The sequence below is a fragment of the Raphanus sativus genome, chromosome 6, assembly GCF_000801105.2.
Source record: "Raphanus sativus cultivar WK10039 chromosome 6, ASM80110v3, whole genome shotgun sequence".
NCBI lineage: Eukaryota > Viridiplantae > Streptophyta > Magnoliopsida > Brassicales > Brassicaceae > Raphanus > Raphanus sativus.
The window spans coordinates 15,154,802-15,177,797 of NC_079516.1; the positions used below are offsets into that span (position 1 = coordinate 15,154,802).

At 29.5% G+C, this 22,996-nt stretch overlaps 2 protein-coding genes and 2 pseudogenes across 5 annotated transcripts; all 4 read right to left on the bottom strand.

The window, feature by feature from the left end:
• Positions 1-6,730: 6,730 nt before the first annotated feature.
• LOC108835809 (CBL-interacting serine/threonine-protein kinase 21-like) lies at positions 6,731-8,076 on the bottom strand (annotated as a pseudogene).
• A 5,525-nt stretch (positions 8,077-13,601) lies between these two features.
• On the bottom strand, positions 13,602-14,429 carry LOC108811294 (zinc finger protein JAGGED-like). The gene has a single exon (XM_018583338.1). It carries the CDS (start codon positions 14,427-14,429, stop codon positions 13,602-13,604), a length of 828 nt encoding a protein of 275 aa, XP_018438840.1.
• A 4,175-nt stretch (positions 14,430-18,604) lies between these two features.
• On the bottom strand, positions 18,605-21,009 carry LOC130496664 (tubulin alpha-2 chain-like). Of its 3 annotated transcripts, XM_056988938.1 has the most exons (5): positions 20,791-21,009; positions 20,070-20,308; positions 19,554-19,947; positions 19,030-19,490; positions 18,605-18,947 (listed from the first exon to the last, which is right to left on the bottom strand). In XM_056988938.1, exons 1-5 carry the CDS (start codon positions 20,881-20,883, stop codon positions 18,734-18,736), a joined length of 1,401 nt encoding a protein of 466 aa, XP_056844918.1. In that variant the 5' UTR covers positions 20,884-21,009; the 3' UTR covers positions 18,605-18,733. The 3 variants fall into 3 exon arrangements, with proteins under 3 accessions (XP_056844918.1, XP_056844917.1, XP_056844916.1); XM_056988937.1 differs by having other exon boundaries at positions 18,605-19,490; positions 20,791-21,000; XM_056988936.1 differs by having other exon boundaries at positions 18,605-19,490; positions 19,554-19,916; positions 19,994-20,308; positions 20,791-21,000.
• Positions 21,010-21,523: 514 nt separating this feature from the next.
• Positions 21,524-22,936, bottom strand: LOC108806518 (60S ribosomal protein L18-2-like; annotated as a pseudogene). The gene is made up of 5 exons (XR_001942551.2): positions 22,808-22,936; positions 22,402-22,491; positions 22,177-22,305; positions 21,904-22,086; positions 21,524-21,814 (listed from the first exon to the last, which is right to left on the bottom strand). The product of XR_001942551.2 is annotated as a 60S ribosomal protein L18-2-like (transcript).
• Positions 22,937-22,996: the final 60 nt, after the last annotated feature.

Genomic DNA, 22,996 nt, shown 5'->3' on the forward strand with positions numbered 1-22,996 from the left:
TTAATATTTAAAATATAAATATACATTTCTTTTAATATTTAGTTTTAAAATAATAAAAGTCATAATTAATATTAACTATAATTAAAAACTAATTATTGATTCATTTTCATTTATATAATAAGAATTAACATTTATATAATATTTATATATACAAAATTTATAATCATAATTAAATTACAACTCCAGTTAATAAATATAAAGTAACTTAATTCATTTATTAGCTAATTTATAAATTATAAAATAACAGAATAAGATACATAAACTAATAAAATAATTTAATATTATATATATATATATTTAAATTATAATATTAAAATTAATTTAATATATTTATCAAGAATGAGACAGGTTAAATGATTATAGTTAATTTATATAATAATGATGAAAATTATAATAATAAAATAAATTTTGACCAATATGAAAATAAAAATAAATTTGTACTATAATTAAAAAAATTAAAGTATAAGTAAAATTGATACCATACGGTTTATATAAATGAATTATCTTATTTTCATAAAACTATATTAATTTAAATTATAATTTAATTATTTTGACTAAAAATTTGTATAGCTAACTTTTATAAAATTGGAGCATGACATTCATAATATATCCACCATTAATCTAAATATTTATGAATTATAATACTTTAAATATGACAATTTAAGTCAAATTGTATTACATAATGGATCATTCATTGGCTCAACCAGTTGTCGAGTCCTGTATTTTAGCGTTTTCTTACGGGTCTTATAGTAAGTAACGAGTTTTTTTAAACCAAACTAGAATACATATAGGATCACTGGTTTTGCCGATTTAACCGCGGATCAGAGTCGAGTTTCAGAACACTAAATATAATGTTTCATTTGTAACATTTAGATGTAGATATATAATTAAAAATACAAATTTTATCATATAAATTTGGTTTATTTCAAAAATATTCCGCATTTTAAAAGTGCGGATCAAAATCTAGTTTATGTTAAAGTATATTGAATCCCAAGTTAATGGATCTACATGTAAAAATTTGGGCATCCTTAAGGTCTCTTGGTCAGTGGGCTGGCTCAAATGAGTTTGAGCCTCTTTTCAGTGGAATTCTATGGGTTATATCTACGTGTAAAATGCAACACTGACAGTTATATTTTTAAAATCAGTGAATTACTAATTTTTATTTATTAAATATTGATCATTTATAATTTAGAAGAAAAAAACAAGCAATTTCTATCAGTATTACCCATCTTAAGGCTGGTGACGACTCATCGGTCGAGGGTTTTACTGGCGTAAACACATAGATTGCAAGTGCGGAAATTTGGAGATATTGGGTGATTTTGGTTTCAATTATTATTAAGTGATTAGTATGACTGATATAACCAGATATTTATGATTGGTTGACTAACAAATGAAAAAAATCAAACTCATTTATTAAACAGAAATGCAGATCAAATTCATTTATTAAATTATTGTATTTAAATAAATTTTGATTTTTTAAATAAAAATTAAGTATCTAAAAAATACAATTTATTGTAAATAAATAATAAATATCATGTTGAGAAAATAACAATAAATATCTTCATTTTAACAAATATAGTGAAATTTTAAATAATTTGGAAATTCATCACAATTAAAAAAATTATAAAGAATATTTTTGTTTTGCTCTTATTTTTTAATCTTTATCTGAATTTTTCAATTTTTTTACCATTTGGTTCAACTATAGAATTAATATTATCAAACTTTTATGTTATTCTATCAACAGAATCTTTATTTAAATTTTTAGGGTATAAAAAATGCATACATGTATATGTAAGAATAAGAAAATATGTTTGATTTTTTATTGATATTAAGTAATATGAGCTATCAATAACATGCATGAATTCATTAACTGATTTATAAAATATATAGTATAACACTCAACTTTTGTACACAACTATTAACTATTGTCTTTATGTTAAATATCATCAACAAAAATAATTAAACAAAATATAACGTAATATTTTTTTAGTTTTCTAAATATTATATTTGATTATTTAGTAAGTTATATATTTTATATTATATAAAAATAACAGTCAAATAAATGATATTATAAAAAATTTAAATATGTAAATTATATATATATATATATATATATAATTTTCTATGAAAATATAAGAGAATATAATATATAAATAATAGACCATTATAAGATAATTTCAAGAGAATCTATACTATTAAAATAGAAACATTCTTGAAAAATCTACTTATAGAAGTTGTTTGGACTATTTCATTTAAGTAACAATATTTGATTTTACTTTAAATTTGGACTAACAATATATTACTTTATATTTCTCTAACAGTCATTTAGTCAATACTTTTCTTTATTGGACCCATATGGCCATATCCATTTGTACGCGAAAAGATACCACATATATACATTTGATTATTCGACATGTTATTTGGTACAAGAAAATATTATATCACATACATTTTATTATAGTCTTCTCTAAACATGCTCCATTAATCTCATAGTTGAGATAAGTTCAAAAACTATATATATATTATGTTAAATTAATTTGTATAATTTTTTGTAGTAAAAATTTAATATTTAAGATAGTTTTAAAATTATTGAAAAACCCAACAAATAGTTTTTCAACTGCTCAACAGATATATATATATATATATATAAATTAGCAAAAAATCTTCCAATAAATCTTAAGTGTCACCAATTCAATAAATATAACTCTTATAAAATGAATGCAAAATATAATAAGAGAGATTAAATTTGGACATTCGGAACTTCGAATCGGGTACAAATCGGTTCATTTCAGGTTCAAGTTCTTTGGGTCCTCAAAATTATATTCAATTAGGTATTGAAAAGAATTTTGGTTCAGATCTATTCTTTTTAGTTCTAGATCAGTTCGAATCCATAATTCAAGTACCTGTAAAATATATGTAATTTAGGTAAGTAATAGATCTAGCTCGGTTCAAGTATGTAGGACAAAAAAAGACTCAAAGTATCTGAAAAGTGAAAAAAAATCACGAAAATACAAATACCAAAAAGTAATTAAATACCCAAAAACTCAAAATCTTATCCGAGAATCAAAAATATCCAAAATTTTATCCAAATATCCGAAATATGTTTTTCAAAATTTTAAATTTTACTCAAAACCTGAAACCATAATAGAAAACACGAATCCAAAACTTTTAAGAATATTTAATTTACTGAAAACATATATGAATTACTTAAATATACATAATATACAAAAAATATTTTGGGTACTTTGTGTATCTGGAATCCAACAGAGACATGTAAATCCAAAAAAAAATCTAATAGGTACTTCTTCTCAAATCTGATCCTGTATTTTGTGTCGATATTGTTTTGTTTTTTGGATTAGGTATAATTCTCATGGTTAAGAAAAAATTACATAGAAGTGTATATAAAAAAATTCAAATAAACTAATTTATAAATTATTTAATATTTATTTTAAATTCTTATTCAATATAATACGATTATATAATATAATAATATATAATTACTATCTCATATCCATCTTTGTTTATAACCCAAAATAATCCGCGCTTTCGAAACGCGGATCAAAATCTAGTATGTATTTTAAAACAATTTTTAAAAAAGCACTAGATCGAGGATCTATAGTACGTCACCTCCTTCTTCCTTTATACATGCATGACAATTTATGGGTATATATCAATCTGCGTGCAGATCAATTTATATTTCTGCATTTTTTTGATTCTGCAACTAAAACATGAAAACAAATAATGCAGTCTCATCTGCATGAAAAGTAATTTGCATTTCATCTGCATTTGTGATCTGCATGTCATTTATACCCTCAGTAATAAGTAAACAATATTAATACTTTATATTATATCAATATTAAAAATAATGCTATTATAATTAATACAATATATATAGCTGTAGTTTTAATATTTAAAATTATTTTTAGTTTTATATATGTATATATATTACTGTCTAAAATATTATAGTAAAAACTTTTTGAATTTTTATAATTTAATTAAAATATTATAAGTATATATACATATATTAGTATTTATATTATCTCAATTTAAATTTTTAATTAAATATTTTTATTTATATATTTATACAGTTTTAACTAATACTTTAATTTACTTTCCAGTAACCGTCTACAATTGTAAACACTAACTGAAACTAACTTTGAGTTTCAGAAGTTTGGAATGGTGAAAAGCGGTTACAGCGTTTTTTATGGCTGGGCAAATTAATCGAACCCGAAAATCCGAACCGAATCCGATACGATAAAAATGAATCCGAACCGATTCGAACTCGACATAAATACCGAATGGATCTTGTTTTTTGGTATTTCAGGTTATGGATATTATCCGAACCGAACCCGAATCTAAATGGATATCCGATAGAACCCGAAATATTCAAAACCCCATAAAGATTTTATAGCAAACATGATCTCAATTCTTAATATGTATTCAAAATACATTAAGATATATTGAACATATGAAATACTTATCTATTATATAAAAGGTTGGTGGTTCTATTACATGAAGGTTGATAGTTAAAGTTGGCTGTTGAATTTTGAAATATTTATATTTAGATTTTGTTTTCATTAAATAACTTTTCTCATTTCATAACGTTGTGGTTTTCGTTTTTTGATTTCATTTATTTGTTTTTAATCAATAAATATTTTTTTTTTCGTTTTGAATGATCAATGGTTGGTGTGTTTTTCTTATTTTTAAATCGTTTTTACTTATGTTTTAGTTACAAAAATATAAATTAGGTATTTGAAACCAAAATAAACCAATTTTACTTATGTTTTGGTTACAAAGTAGGTACAAATTAGATATTTTTAAACTGAAGAACCGATTGGGACCCGAACCCGAAAGTACATTGGATTGTACCGGTTCTTTGAAGATTTACTAACCCCGATCCAAATCCGACATAACCCGAACCAGTCCTAAATCAAACTTTCAAATAATTCGAATGAGGCTGATTTTGATAAACTCGAAAAACCGAAACCTGATTGGAACCCCGAATGCCTATGCCTAGCGTCTTTAATGATTATTGTAAAATGTTAAGAACCCTTTAACGGTCTACGGTTGTTAATGACAAAACCAGTCAAATCTACGAGGCATATGAAAATTTGAAATTTAGTTTAATTATTATTAAATATTTCAAATTGACCCTAATCCAATACCATTATTAAACTATAAAATTTTTAGTCTACCTATAAAACAATAAAAATACACAAAACTCTAATATAGTATGTTTATCTTATAAATAAAATCCATTAAGATAAAATAAATTCAATTATTTTACTAATTATTTTATATTTTAATTTTATAAATTTTCTATATCAATTGAATATTAATTTATCTCTACTGAAATCTAGTTTGGTAAGAACTTATGACGGTCAATCAAAGCCACGATTTGTTGATAAGAGAATGGTGTTCATGCCGTCTAAGGTAACATATATCCTTAAAAAAGAAAAAACGTATATCCTTTTTACATACTTTAAATAAAGACTCACTTTGCATAGTTTATGCTCTTTGCTTAGAATATGAATTCATTTGATGCATGCCATTTTCTTTTCATAACGACAGTGTTCAACAATATTGCTATACTATACGAATGTTAGGTTGTTTAATTAGCGGCAAATATGATGGTTCTTCAAATTTGTGAATCATCATGAGATGATGTATAAAAATATAATTTTTGTAAATTAGATTTTATATTCATCTGGTTGTAAGTGCAAGTACGTGCAATGATTAGTTGTGTCAATACCACATCTCAAATAAACAATCGAAAATATATGAGGGTATTCTCACAATGTTGAAAGATTGTATATTGTTGTAATATTCATAAATCTTCAATACATTTTAAACTTGAGCATTATAAGTTAAACCAAGCGGGATCGATCAAATGAGATTTTGTTTTTAATAGTTTTATCTGATTTTTTTTTTTTTAAGGGACAGTACTTGATCTGTTGAATATTAACCGATTAACGTAAACCCGCCCTACAGGCAGACGAGTAGATTAAATTATAGTAAAATTTGATTTTAAATGTTTAATTTAATTTTAATTAAAAGTAGGAGTAACATGCTTAATTTTTTACAACAGTTTTAACTATATATTTTAATATTTTATTTTAAAAATTATAGAGTTGTCTAATTATAATAAAAACTAAAAAAATACAATTATTTAGTTTCTCGCCATGTTTATTTAAGTCTAACTATAAGTCACATTTTCTTCTTAAATTACATACGACTGAAGTAGGTAGAATAGATTTATTTTCTCTCTTAGTTATGGAGAAGGTTCTCCAAGTGTGCACCAAGATGATTGGAAGACTAAGTGAAATCTTGATCATCGATCTTACAAATTATAATTTTGAAGGAAGATATAATCATTCTGAGTATGAGAGAACTATAATGGATTGCGGTTGAAGAACCATTTGGTTAGTGTCAATTGAGTTGATGAGTGTGTTAATACCCTGGTAATATTTGGTTCAAAAATGTTTGGGATTCGTATAGTATCCCTTGTATTGGGCCGTAAAAGGTTTTTTTTTTAAACAGCGGTTGTAGAAGTTCATGTTTATTTTGAGTTTGTATTACCTAGGGCCGTATGGAACATTGGATTATTAAGTCTGTTTATGGGGTTTCCAATTCCATCGTGTGTGATCCTTTGTTGTAGTTACAAATTATGTTGTTAAAAAGAATTTCCCCCTGTTTGGTGGGCTGATTGATTATTTGTTTGTCGAAGAACCCTGAAACTTGATTATAAGCTGGTGTATAACCTAACTTGAACCAAGAATCTTGGATGATTATCTCAGCTAGTTTCATACTCTGCATCCAGACGTTCTCAGATGTTATTACTCAATCTAGGAATGACAATGATAACTGTAAATTTTTAGATTCTTTTTGTTTTGAACCCTTTGAGGATTTGGATCAAGAATGTTAAAGATTAGCTTCTTCTCTGGTGGAAATGTGTAATCTGCTCTGAGTATCTTCTTATACAAAACCACAGTATCTTCTTATACAAAACCACAAGTGTATGATCATCAAACGGTGGATAACCAGGAAGCAATTCAAATAGAATTACTCCACAAGACCACACATCCACTGCTGGCTCCTGAATAGCCTTTGTTCATAATCAGCTGTTTTTATTAACAAAAAACAGCATCTCAAGATTAAGACATTTTTGAAACATTATGCAAAGTAAATATTGTTATTACCTCAGGTGCTATATAGCATGGAGATCCACAAGCTGTAGAAAGCATACCCCCTGACTGAATTTAGTAGCCAAAACCTTATTTGGTTGGTAAATACTAATAGAAAGTTATATCATCAGAATTAGAAAGTGTTACTTTATGAACTGCACTTAGTCCAAAGTCAGAGACTTTGAGATTACCCTTTGAATCTAAAAGCCTGCAAAAAAGATAAATCAAATCATTAACAATGTTTCTTAGAAAAACAGGGAGTTTCCATAATTTTATAAAAGTTCATCTCTTCTATTAACCTTAAGATCTTTGTGGTAAACTCCTCTGTTATGTCAGTAATCAACAGCATCAATCAACTGTTGGAAAAGCTTTCTGGCATCTGAAAGTTTGTCTAAAAGCTGACCACCTGCAACATATTCCATCACAATACAGATATTTGTCTTGGTTGCAATCACCTGAAATTAAAATTTATAGAATCAGAGAACAAAAAAAAAACTGTAGAGTTTGAGGAGACAGAGAGAGAGAGGCAGAGACACAAAACCTCGGGTATCTGCATGATGTTGGGATGGTTTAGAAGCTTCATGGTACGTATCTCTCTCTGGACTTGAGACTGTAGACCCTTTTGGATAACCAGAGCCTTGTCTATGATTCTAACAGCAACGTAGGTACCACTGGTCGTGACGTAACCAAGTTTCACACGACCTGTAAACTATCAAAACAATGAAGCTTCTAAACTCAAAGAGGATAAACATAATACCAAAAGCATAATGCTGATTAAAATGAATCTATACACCACAGTGTGTTCAAAACAATGATGAACATGAGCTAAAAGGACTGGGAGAATCACAATAAAAATACCAGATTGAAAACCACATCGCAAAGAGGCATAAAACTTTACCAGGAAGAACAGATAAGGATGTGAAGAGCTTCTAGAGTAGTGGACTAAAGAGACACGCTAGAATTCTCCATAACTCTTCTGATAAAGAGGTATAAAGACAGTTGCCTCTTATTCATCTTCCAAGATTCTTCCTTACTCATCATCATCAGGCCAAGTTGATTAAGCCTTGAGGTTGCCTGAATTGGGTATCAAGTTAGAGCATCATCCTTTTACTTTTGGGACTGATCTCGACGACCCTTGTTCGCTCTTCCTCGGCCGTTTTTGAGCCATCCCAGGCGCTGAGAAGATGCAGGCATGTTTCAAAGGATGATGAAGAAGATGATGCTTTCTTAGAATAATCAAACAATAATTTAGGGAAGCACGTAAAGGAGGTATTACCAGAAGGTAGTGAAGTCATAGAAGTCGTAATCAAAGCACATGAAGATGAGAGAAGCGAAGGAGAATATGATTTGGCCGGAACGAAGAGTGAAGCTGGCGCTGATGCCAAACGATCCCGGCACATGCTCGATCCACCTACTATTTTTCTCTTCATATCCCACCATGAAAAAAAACATCGATTCAAATTATTTCCCTAGAAAAAGAGAGAGGAAAAGGTTCTTCATCCATACATGTGAAGACGCCAACCGGACTCTGTTCTCTTTTTTTGAAGCCACTTTTTCCTCTTTGCCTCTATAATTAAAACAATAACACACATTAAACAATCAATCACTCATCTCCTTATACCTTATTACAAAACCAAAGCAAGAAGCTTACATAACATGAATGCATAACTGAAATAAAGATTCGAGCTTTAGTGGATCTAACCAGCAACCATTACCCACTCTGTTTTGCCTAATTTCGAATTGTTTCAGATCCCAAAATCCATTAACTCACTTAGCATCTTCAAACAATGATTGCCGTTGTGGTGATTGGCAAGTCAGTCTCGTCTCCTCCATTATCAGACACAGAGGCCCTTTTCGTTGGAGATTTAGTCGGCACCTCCTTTACATAAACAGAAGCAGGCTTCGAAATCTCCATGGTGGTTGCAGAAACAGTACCAGAAGTGGGTGTTGACATACCATTGCCAAAGAAAGCTCGAGAGAGAGAAAGAGAGAGAGAGAGAGAGAGAGCAATCTTAAGGAAAGAGGTTGATTACAGAAGGGAAAACTCAGAATTAATGCCGGCTTAAAGGGCTGTGAGACGTTTCTGCTTCGTCTGTAAAGAGGCGACCATAGTCACGCGTGAGAGGCACAATCCACTGAGGTTTTGACAGGTGTCACCATTTGCCCCTCTCACAAAGATGTCGTGGATAGCCTGAGAAGACAGATTCTTCTACTTTATTGTATTAGATTCTCATGTAATAATATACAACAATATCTTGAGACATCAGTTAATGTTGAATTGAGGCATAAACATCCTATAGTTACGTTTTGTATATTTTTTATTGCCGTCGCTCGCCGCAGCGTTTGTTCGTTGAACATGGCTTTGCTATTGATCATCCTTGATTTTTTTCTCCTTTGTCCATTTATACTTAAGAGGAAACATCTGCAAAATCAAACCGGAAGTTTGGTTTGCAAAAAAAAAAGTTACTTTCCAAATCATGGAGTAACGCATTGGTTCATAACATTCAATTGGCTTTAAGGATATGACATATAAGTTGCTCCTAATAGTTTTTCCCAACATATTTTCTGGTTAGCATAAAAAATGTACTTATTTGGAAAATTTGAGTCGACACGGTCTCTACAACTTACTTTTTAAGATATTCAAAACAATCTATTGTAAATGCAAATCTATTCTTGGATATTGCTCTAATATATTATACTAGACTGGTGCAGATATTTTCATTTTTGTAAATGTATAACTTTGATATTATCATAATTGTTTTCAATATATAATTTACATTTTTGTATTGTATATATGTAACTATATAATCTTATTGTGTATTTTTCTTATTCGCATTATTAATGTATAGTTATTTTGCGTTTTATATATTTTACTTTGTTATAATTGTTATTATTTACTAATATATTTTTGAGTTCTGTAAATTCATAATATAAAACAATCGAATAAAGAAATCTCTTTCAAAGTGTATACTTTTAATTTTTACAGTTTGTATATATACATTTTTAAAATTTTACTTATTTATACTATTGAAAAGATATTAGTTTAGAATCAGTTATATTGCCATAAAATGTTTAAAATAGAATTTAACATATATCATCATAGTATTTTGCGAGATTTTTACGTAAATAAATTGTTTTTTATATGATAAATCTCTATTATTTAAGCAAAATTTAAATATACTAATATCTACCATATTATTTTAGCCCATTTCATCGTTACAGAATATTTTTGGATGCCATGTCATTAATTTTTCTAATATTTTGTTATCAAAGCAAGATTTTAAAATATTATTTTAATTTTAATTTTTACAATATATTTTTTTCGTGTTGAATTTCAAAAATTAGACTTTAGCATCTATAATATTCTATTTTTAATTAATTTTAATATGATCTTTCGAGTTTGGAATATTTATTTTTAAATTGTCTATATGATTAAAAAAATGGATAATTACATATACTAAACCAATTAATTATTTTATAAAAAAATATTTAAATTTTTGGAAAGTTTTTTTATATTTTTCTCAACATATCTTGTTATAATTAAAATAAACATTAAATTTTAATAGTTTAATTTATTTATCTTAATGTTTTAATGAATTATTAAGATCTCAATGTTTTCTAATATCATATTTTGTAAAAATTACATGAAAAAGTTAGTTATATACTAAATATTTTATATATGTTAATAATTTTAATTGTATTAAATGTTACATTGTTTAGTCTGTTTTAAAGGTGAATAGTAATTTTAAATGAAAGTATTTACAAAATAAATTATCAGAATTTAATTTAATTTATCATATTCAATTCATATAACATTTCTATAATTATAAATTTATAACATAGTTTAGAATTTTAATTTTTCGTTTAATAGGAAAATAGTGATTAAAGTTAATTTATAATGGTTTTATATTACTAATTATTAAATATGTTATAGCATTAATTTATAAAAATTAAAAAAAAATTGGTAAGATTTTGTTAATTTTTTTCTCAACATATTTTATTATAACTAAAAATTAAAATTTATAGTTAAATTATTTTATTATTAATATTCTTATTGATAATTAAGATTTTCTAGAAATATTTTATATTTGATTGAGTAATGTAAATAATCAAATATATAATAGTATATAATTAATTATATGGTCTTACTTAGACATATTAATAGTAGATAAAAGTTATGACTCTAATGGCAATCTCTTGGAGTTTGGTGTGTACCCACATCAATCATGTGTTCGATTTTCCATGGAAACTAAATTATCATCACTTGGTCAGTCTGAGCTTGGGCTTTGCCCCAAGTGGTTTACATGGTGAATCATAATAGATGATCGGTTCACCCTAACATTAGTCGGAAGGTATTTCAAATTCGAGTTAAATAGTGTGGTAGGGAATCCCTTGTGTAGTACTAAGTGCATTCCTCCCTGGACCGACCGGATCAGCTGATAGGATTTATCAAAAAAAATTAATAGAATAGAAACTAAACAATATAGTTTTTTTTTTGCTTGAAACTAAACAATATAGTTAATCATTTTGCATCGTATGCATGCTCTATTTCCGAATACTGCATGTATAATACATTTGATGCGTCTCGTTTTGTTTTAGTAGCGAAGGTCTTCTTCATATATAACGCTATGGTGCGTACATATACATTGTAATATACGTACATCCATCCTGAATCTCCGAATAAACTCATCTTACGTGAAACAATGAACATATATTATTGTAGATAAAAAAACTCTAGACTCAAATTTCTTCATGCGTTCCCTTCTTTAATATTCAACGCTATTACTAATAGCTTGACTAACTTACACAAAGAATAAAAAAAATACAAAGAAAATATATTTGAACTAGGTGTTTTCCTGCACCAGGTGCAGTAAAAAAATTTTAAAATATTTTCTAACAGATAAATATAAATATATTTATTTTTTATTAATATTATAATTTTTCTTTTTCTTATTAATATTTTAATTTAAATTGATTTAACTTAACATTAAATTAAGATAAAAACAATTTTGTTTATTTTGAAATATATTTAAGAATGTGCATGTATATATTTAAAATTATAATCTTAGGTAGATTTTTCAATCTATTTATTTTAATTAAATATGTAAAATTGCATAATTGTCAAAAATTAAAATTAAACAATATTTATAAAATCTGTAGATATATATATATATATAAGAAACTAATGATTTTACGATTTAATTTGATTTTATGATTTAATTTTTATAATTTTCTAAAAATATTTATATATTTTGAAATATTTTTAATTTAAATGATATTTCAAAATTTGAAATGCCATAATTGAATATATTTATTTAATAATGATTTATGAGTTATTACCATATTTTTAAAAAGTCCAAAAATATAAATTGACAATAAATGTAATACATGAGTTATTACCATATTTAAAAAGTTTACCGAAAATATAAATTAACATTAAATATAATTGTCCATGTCATATTAATCTATAAGACATGTCATCAATTTTAGTAGCCATGTCATATTATTTTTGTGAAAATGATTGTAGAAGACATGTGGCAAAATCACTTCTCAAATATAGTCTAGGGGATAAAAATTTCATAATTTTCAAAAATTAAAATTAAAAAATATTTATAAAATCTGTAGATATATATAAGAAACTTATGATTTTACGATTTAATTTGATTTTATGATTTAATTTTTGTAATTTTCTAAAAATATGTATATATTTTTGAAATATTTTTAATTTAAATGACATTTCGAAATTTGAAATGCCATAATTGAATATATTTATTTTAATGATGATTTATGAGTTATTACCATATTTTTAAAAAGTCCAATCGAAAATAAATGTAATATATGAGTTATTACCATATTTTAAAAACTTTACCAAAAATATAAATTAACATTAAGTATAATTGTCCATGTCATATTAATCTATAAGACATATCATCAATTTTATTAGTCATGTCATATTATTTTTGTGAGAATGATTGTAGAGAAGACATGTGGCAAAAATTGTCCATGTCATATTAATCTATAAGACATGTCATCAATTTTAGTAGCCATGTCATATTATTTTTGTGAGAATGATTGTAGAGAAGACATGTGGCAAAATCACTTCTCAAATATAGTTTAGGGGATAACTAGTTTTTGTGATCAGTGTCCCTACATATATGAGGATATAATTTATCTTTTTTCTTGTGACTCATGATATATAGAGCACAAGATTTTTTTTATAAAAGGAATCAGAGATTAAAAAAAAAAACCAAGACACAATGAGATGTCAATAGAGGAAGAGATGATACAGACAAAAGGAACATTTAAATTTGAAGGACAACAACAATATCCATAGACAGGAATGAGGTGCATGGCGAGAGGTCTCTAATAGCTATGATACCTCAAAAATGAAAACTAAATAAACACATACAATATTACTCAAAGGGATAGAGATAAATCAATGCCCCAGCTTTTAAATTTCCCTTCTTCTGGCTGATCATTATCATCATCATCATCAATCTCGACAATCTTGTGATTTCCTACCTTTGAGATAAGATTCTTCTCGCTCAATGCATTATTTTGAGAATAGCAAACGCTAGAGAGATTGATGGTTCGAGGAGGAGGTGGAAAAGGAGGAATGTTTCTAGGGATCATCGGGGGATTGTTGTTGTAGGAGGGTCTTGGTGCAATCCCCATTGAAGAAGAACCATTGGTACAAGTGGTCCCAGTGAAGAACCGTGTTGGAGTCATGCGAGGAACTATGGTCATGTTGGTGAGACCACCACTGAACGATGGGTACACGCCGCCGATTCTTGCACGTTTGAAAGGTTCAAGAGTGATACCAAGATGATTATCATTTGATAAAGCATCTGGTGAATACCCACCTAAGAGCAAGTGAGGCTTGTCTAGGTAAGGGTTCAAAAAGGCGAGTCCTGGAAAGTTTGCTTCCATCTCCTTACGCTTCTTGTCCCAGTCCCGCTCCTGCTTGTGTGCGTTCTGGTGACCACCTAGGGCTTGTGAGGTTGAGAACCCTTTGTTGCAAAAGGGACAAGTGTAGATTTTATTCGATTTTGATGGGTAAAACTTCATGATCTCACTTCCTGTTCGGACAGGACCGGGTCTGAAAGCGGGATTCTCATGACTTCTCGACATAGTCTCCTGAGGAGACCCTAGTCTCAGATTGTTGCTCTCTGCTGCTATCTCCTTGGACTCCTTCATAACCTCGATGACAACCGGTTGCGGTGTGGAAGAGCTTGAAGAAGACATAACAAAATCTTTTTCTTTAATTTTCTTAAGGATTCAAAAGTGATATTTATCTTTTTAGTGCTAGATTAGGAGAAGTGAGGGCGCTATTTATTGAGAAAATAGTCTTGGTGTTCGTCATCTATTATGGTATAAAATCTTCAAGGGTAAAATTAATTAAAATCAGAAGTACTTTGAATTCATATATATAATTTATGATAGTCTCTTTAGGCATTTTAATTCTATTCTTTTTGTCTTACAAAATGGTATTCTTGTAGGAAATTCTGAATCAGTATTTTTGAAATTTATGATTATTTCTTACTCTTTTGTCATACCAACATGACATTGTATGTGAAATATGTACGAACCGTTGTATGTTTTATATAATCTATCGTTAAAAGTTAGAGTTATTTTCTAACCACCTTGATTTTATTAAATTTATCTTCCGAAGTTATATATTAGTGAAAAATACACCATTATAATTTGATATTTATTTACTCATTCGAATATGTTGTATTTCGTGTGTGTAGATAACAGTGTATAAAATATATAAGTATACTATGAACCAATATTAATTATATATATAATATGTTAGCATTTTCTAATCACCATGATCTTTTTACTATTTTTTATTTATGCCTACTTACGTAACATAGTAATACTATAAATCCATTTTCGAAAGTTTATTTGACAAAAATATTAATTAAGAAAATAACTAGTCAAAGTAAAATCTTTCACAATATGGAAGGATATACTACTTTTCACTAAATTCATAGAAAATATTTAATCACTTCAAATACAAGGAAACTGCAATGTAATATATGGAGAAACCAACGTGGAAGATATTTCATAAACATTGTTCTTAGACAGCTTGGCCTTAACATGCTTGACTACAGTTGGTTCTTTGCAATGAGAAAGATTAGTAAAAAATGATTGTCAGATTTCTATAATTAGTTTCTCGGTCGTAATCAGCTTTTAATTTTCTATGTCAAAAGGAAACAAATACAAATATGGTGCATGAACTAGGAATAATAAAAGCTTTATTCTTAATATAACATTTTCAGTCTCCAAAAACAAAAGTTTGAATACCTTTAGTGTCTTTTTCTTAAACCAGAGTGCAGAACAATTGGTAAGATATATCCGAGATACATTCATGAATATATAGTAAGGTACAGTAAAAATTCTATAAGTTAATGATGTTGAGACCATGATATTTTATTCATTTATAGAGTTAATTATTAATTGACAAAAAGTTATCTTTTCTAGATACTTTTTATTTTGAAATATATTAGTTTATAATATAAAAATAATAATTTATTTTACCATACATAAATTAATTAAACTTTTAAAATTCGACTTTGACGTTATTTTTATTGTATTATTTGGTGTATATAAAGTAAGTTTTATAAATTTTAATTGTGGTTTAGATATAACTTTACTAAATATTAGTAAAGTGTTAAGAAAATATAGATATAATTATACTGTGAAATAAAAGAAATAATGTAATTGTTTGTTTGTACTTATATAAAATGTATGGATACACAATTTATTAATTTATGATTTTAGTGGGATCATATATTTACATATAATTTTTAAAAATATTATTATATCTTATTATTTTATCAATTTATGCTATATTTTGAATCGAATTCGAGATCGAATAAATTTATTAATTTATAATATTTATTAATTTAGTATTAATTTAAAGAGTTTCACTGTATCAATATATGATACAATGTTGGTTTGTATTTATCCTTTTCACACAAATTAAACAAATCGGGATTATGAAATATTTCCTCTGGAGGTAACACAAACATTGTATTTCTTTTTCCCTTTTTCAAATTATATGTCTCTCAATAATAAGAGAGTAGCCTAGAAATGTAGAAACATCAAACATGTATACTACTGAAGAAAAAAATTAGGGGAGAGCAAAATATGAATAGGCTTTAGTTTTCTTTATTTTGGAGCGTTGTGGAGCCATCTTAGGGCCATTATATCGAGTTTCCGCACAAACTAACCTTAAACTAAGATTATCAATTGGTTAATATTTCATGTTTAGTGTTCTTCTATGGAAAGCTCGGCTAAAAGTCTAACTAGAGGTCGTGTGTGTGACAAAAAGGATAAATATTTTTGACAAACCTGTATACGAGAGTAGCTTTGTAAATTTGTGTTAAACCTTCAGCTATATACAATAAACATGTATTAGCTGTATATCTTTAACAACCCCAATTAGACAGATGTAATGACTGCTCAACACATGTATTACTTGTGAAAGATATACTAGTAATATTCTGTTACAAAAAAAAAAAAAAAGATATACTAATACACATACGTTGTTGCACTAAGAACATATCCAAAAGACACTTTATAACTTCATATTTGAAGTTTTTTGTTCTCGAAAAGGAAACTTCAAAACTTTAAATTTGAATTTTTTTAGTGGTGAAACTTCAAATATAGAGTGTCACTACTCAAAACTTCAAATTTGAAGTTTTGCATTTTTATTTGTATGTTGGTCCTTACAATTAATTACATATTACATTTTATAGATATTTTGTTGTTTATTATTTTAATCTTTAAAAAATATATCTTATAATAAACTTTAAAATAAGAAATTTTAAAGTTTAAAATATCTTTAGACTTCAAATATAAATTTTAAATACATTTTCAAATTTCAAATATGAAATTTTGCAAGCTTCAAAATATAATCTTTTTTCTTGTAGTTTAACATTTAGTTATGTATTTATATTTATAATTCATATGTTTACTGTAAGATTTTATTAATTAACATTAGTGTGATATTTTTATATATGTACTGCTAGTTATTTAAAAGTTTTATGGATTTATATTAATTATAACAAATATAAGGACTATAGTGTAAAATACAAATAATTTTGAAGTTAGGTTTAAAGTTAACACATTGAAACTTCAAATTTAAAGTTTTGCAAACTTTAAAATAGAGAGTCCTTTTGGAGATGCTCTTAGAGCATCTCCAGAAAACACTCCATAATTTCAAATATGAAGTTTTTTACTCTCCAAAAAGAAACTTCAAAACTTCAAATTTGAAGTTTCATATTTTTATTTGCATTTTAGTCTTTACAATTACATATTACATTTATGATTTTTAAATATTTTGTCAGTTAAATCTTTTTATTCCTTAAAAAAATTTATAACTCATAAATATTTCAAAATTTCCTTTACAATTTAAATTTTACAGATAAAATTAAACAAAAATTTTAAAATAAAGACTTATAATTATTAAAACTAGATTTACAAAATGAAAATATTACAAAAAAACTTAACAAATGCACTTATTAATCATATATAAAAATATTACAGAAAATAGTTTTTAAGATAGTGTGGTATTTTACTTGTAATTTGATATATAATTGTGTATTCTACGTAAAATTTTATATAGTGTAACATTTTATGAATTAATATTTATATAATATTTTTAAATAAGTGATGTTTATTTTTAAAGTTGTATGAATTTAATGAAGTATGATAAACATAAGGACTTGTTATAAAATATAAATACTTATGTAGTTAAGTTTGAAGTTTTTATTTTGGAGAATATTACCTTTAAATTTCAAATATGAAGTTTTCGAAACATTAAAATAAGATATTTTTTTGGAGATGCTCTTATAATATTTTAACACTTAAATTATAAAGCAAATATATTACAAAAAACTTTCTTAAATAAGATACATGAAGACATAATTATTAGACAAATTTAAATAGTACAAAAACACTAATAGTCTGATAAAATTTCTCCGGAACCTCAAAAATCTTAAAAATATTTTTCCAAAAATATTTTGTGTAACCGAAGTGAAAACATTACGAAAATTATTTTATGGAATAATATAGTATATTTCTTCTATTTTAATATTTAATCATATATTTCTATTTATAATTTTATATATTTTATGTAAGATTTTATTAATTAATATTTTTAAATTTTATATATGTACAAGATTTATAAAAGATTAATGGATTCATATTAATTATAAATATAAAGATCATAGTGCAAAATATCAAGAATTTTGAAGTTATGTTTGAAGTTTTGTTTTTGGAGAAAAACAACTCAAACTTCAAATTTAAAGTTTTGTAAATTCTAAAATAGAATATCCTTTTGAAGATACTCTAAGTGTATATGTATTCAATTTATTTTACTTTCTTTATGAACTAAGCAAGCATGCATATATGAATCACAACAAATAGTTGGATGGAACAAGAACGAGATTTAACACACAAATCGAGTAAGATTAAAACCATAGTAGAAACTCAAAACACCAGAAAGACATGAAATTGTAGTTTCGAGAAAACACAAACTAAAGACTCGTCACAAGAGTGTTTCGAGCCCATTCACGCAACACACAAAAGGATAACAGAAACACACAACATCCATTTTTATTCAAAACATTCTTCAACTTCTTAGTACTCCTCACCTTCGTCATCTTCATCATCACCACCTTCGGCACCAACCTCCTCATAATCCTTCTCCAACGCAGCAAGATCCTCACGAGCCTCAGAGAACTCCCCTTCCTCCATACCCTCACCCACATACCAGTGAACGAACGCACGTTTCGCGTACATGAGATCGAACTTGTGATCAATCCTCGAGAACACCTCAGCGACACTCGTCGAGTTGGAGATCATACACACAGCTCTCTGCACTTTCGCGAGGTCTCCTCCAGGAACAACAGTTGGCGGCTGGTAGTTGATACCGCACTTGAATCCAGTAGGACACCAGTCAACGAACTGGATGGTACGTTTGGTCTTGATGGTTCCGACAGCTGCGTTGACTTCCTTGGGGACGACATCACCACGGTACATCAAACAGCAAGCCATGTATTTCCCGTGACGTGGGTCACACTTAGCCATCATGGAAGCTGGCTCGAACGCACTGTTGGTGATCTCAGCGACAGAGAGTTGCTCGTGGAAGGCCTTCTCAGCAGAGATGACTGGTGCGTAGGAAGAAAGCATGAAGTGGATTCTTGGGTATGGGACCAAGTTGGTCTGGAACTCAGTGACATCCACGTTCAAGGCACCATCGAACCTTAGAGAAGCAGTCAATGAAGAGATAACCTGAACCAAGATCACATCAGTAATGAAGCAACATCAAGAGCTGTTATTTGAATTGCTTTATACCTGAGAAACGAGACGGTTAAGGTTGGTGTAGGTTGGCCTCTCAATGTTTAAGAAACGTCTACAGATGTCGTAGATAGCTTCATTGTCGAGGAGGATAGAGACATCAGTGTGTTCCAGGAGAGAGTGAGTGGAGAGGACACTGTTGTACGGCTCAACAACAGATGTAGAGACCTGTGGAGATGGGTAAACAGTGAAACCAAGCTTGGAATTTTTCCCATAGTCCACAGAGAGTCTCTCAAGGAGAAGAGAACCCAGACCAGATCCAGTTCCTCCACCAACAGCGTTGAAGACAAGGAATCCTTGGAGACCAGTGCAGTTATCAGCAAGCTTTCTGATACGGTCCAAACACAGATCAACAATCTCCTTCAAAATTGAGAAAACATTACAAAACCAACTCAGTAAAATCAACAAAATGTGGGCTAATGATGTAATGAGGGTACCAACACAAGCCCAATGGGCTTGGGCTGAGGAGTAGCTTTAAAAGTTGTTGGGTTTGTGCTGATGGAGAAGTATAACTTACTGGTGTAATGGCCACGGGCGAAGTTGTTAGCAGCGTCTTTTTTACCGCTGATGAGCTGTTCAGGGTGGAAAAGCTGACGGTAAGTACCGGACCTGACCTCGTCGATCACGGTGGGCTCAAGGTCGACGAAGACAGCGCGAGGAACGTGCTTCCCAGCGCCAGTTTCACTGAAGAAGGTGTTGAAAGCATCGTCACCTCCTCCAACAGTCTTGTCACTCGGCATCTGTCCATCAGGCTGCACCAATCCAGATCCAGAAAACAGCATATCAGTACAGAATGAATATAATCAGATCCAGCGAAAACAACTTTTACAGATCGATGCATGCTAAGAGTTATCGTCCGTCGTTTCTTTCTCTCGCAACAATCATAGCGAATCGAACACAGATCTACACGAGTTCCCGTTATATAAAAGAACTAATCCAACGGATCTGAATCAACCATACATTAGATCTAAACAGATTACTAAAGAACGATTGTAAATGCAGTTAAGAATACGTCAGATCTGATCTAACGAAGTGCGAGAAAATAACAATGAATCACAGATGTAGTCGAAAACGAGAAACGGATCTAGAATCGGTTACAGAGATCGAAATCAATCACAGGTCTAATCAATTACTAAGAACAAAGGAAACGTAGCGACTGATATGTCAGATCTGACCAAAGCGAAATGAAAACAAACGGATCGATACACGAAGGAGGAAGGAAGGAGAGAAGAACCTGAATGCCATGTTCAAGGTAGTAAAGCTCCCAGCAGGCGTTTCCGACCTGGATACCAGCTTGACCAATGTGGATCGAGATGCATTCCCTCATTTTCGTTTCGGGGGGAAGAAAAATTTGCAGAAAAGGAAGAACGAAGACAGAGGACGTGTATGAAGACGCTCTCTCGTTAAAGCTAGATCTAGATCTGGCTTTTTTCTAATTCTAGGTTTAAAGGTGTATTTGTATTGGAGTAAGAACTGGTATCCCTTTAATTGCGGAAAGAGATGGGTAGGCGTGCGCTGTCCTCTTTTTCTTTTTTGAAATTCAAATTCACCTTGAATTGCGGGAAGGGGTGAGTCTAACCGGGATTTAACCGGATTTTACCAGGATTCGAAAGGGGGAAGAGTTATTGAAATTGCGTAAAACTCCTTATTCTTTTACCTGTTTACATTATGCACCCATGGAAGTATTTTGTTGCAAAATTAAGCCCTCCAGTGATTCCAATTATCACTTTTAACAATTTCAAAAGCCCAGTATCGAAATTTTGAGCCACTTTCCGTTACAATTGAGTTGTGTTTCAGTGTTCCCGAGAAACATTAGTGTGTTTCACTTCATTATGGTTATGGAAAATATTTTGCAGATCATTTCCAAAGTTGTACCAGTGTAAATTTAATAAGCAGTAGAGATGTGTAATCACTGCTCCTAAACAATCTCAACGAGGCTTGGTATAACTAAACTCTTAAAAGGGATATTAGGAAAAACATTTAATTGTCGAGTAGAACAGAAAGATAGAGAGCTCAAAACAATGTCTGCAAAAGGCGAAGAGGAACAAGAGTTCTGCAACAAAATCTCGATAACGAAACCAACCATAACGAAACCAATCTTAGACCTTGAAGCCACGACTCTTTCGCTTTCCTCTGGCTTTCTCAAACTTCCTTCCCTTAGACCTAACATAAGGCTTGGAGTGACTGTGCGGCACACCAGGAGCTGGACCAAAGTGCTTCACTGCTTCACGCGAGTTCTTTGGTCCCCTAAGAAGAACCTGTCACAAAACACATACACATAAGCTCAATTTTTCAAAAAAATACAAAAGCATCCAATAAAAAGGTGATTCATTTTCAAACCACTCACCGTGTTCTGTCCCAAAGGAGCAACGAGAGCAAGCTGATCAAAGGTCAAGCACTCTCCACCAGCTTTCTCAATCCTAGCCCTAGCCCTCTCTGTAAACCTCAAGGCAGTAACCTTCATGGCAGGGATCTCGTGCACTCTCAAATCATCGGTAATAGTCCCAACCAACACAGCAATCTTACCATCCTAAAGCAAGAGAAAGAAAATCACACCGATTCAAAAAGCTTATCCAGTTAAAACAAAACCTAATTACGAGTGGTTCTCAAGGAAACAAACCTTGCCCTTCATAAACTCCACGAGCTTAGAGAGCGAAAGAGGAGCTTTGTTGACCTTGCTCATGAAAAGCCTCTTAAGAATCACAGCATCGAACTTGCTTCCGGTTCTCCTTACCAAAAACCGGTATAGCTACAAAAGGAGCAAAAAACTAAACCAATCTATACCATACGATTCAGAATGCAAAGCCATTGAGATTCACAAGACTATTCTTCGTGTTATATTTACCTTGACGAGAAGCTTGAGGTAGACATCATCGGACTTAGGAGCTGTCCTTTTGGTCTTCTTGCTCTTACCTCCAGCGATAAGATCGATACCCTACAACAACGAGATAACCAATGAATCAACCTCAATTTAGAAGTATAGACACGTGTCGCACCATAAGCTATCGCGTAGATAAATAAAGCTAATGAACATTATAGACACAACAATCGAAACGAAGAAACCTAACAGATTAAACGTCATGATACGTATCGCACTATAAGCTATCGCGCAGATCAAATAAGCTAAAGAACATTACAGACACCTAATCGAAACGATGAAACCTACGGAACGATCATCCGCTAAGACCAACAGATCAAGCTCGTAGGGAACACAGAAGAGAAGATATTAAGCGGCGGAGATCAGTAAGTACCATGGCTTGAGGAGCTGTCGAGTGTCTTCTTCTACGGAGAAAGACTGAAATGAAATTAGGGTTTATAAATTTATAGGAACATGCTCGCTCGTATATTAGGTTTCATGACGTCATCTTCGCTTAGGGCTTTGTTTGGGCCAAAACAAAGGCCCATTTATATCGGGGGGGTTTTAAAAAAAAAAAACAATT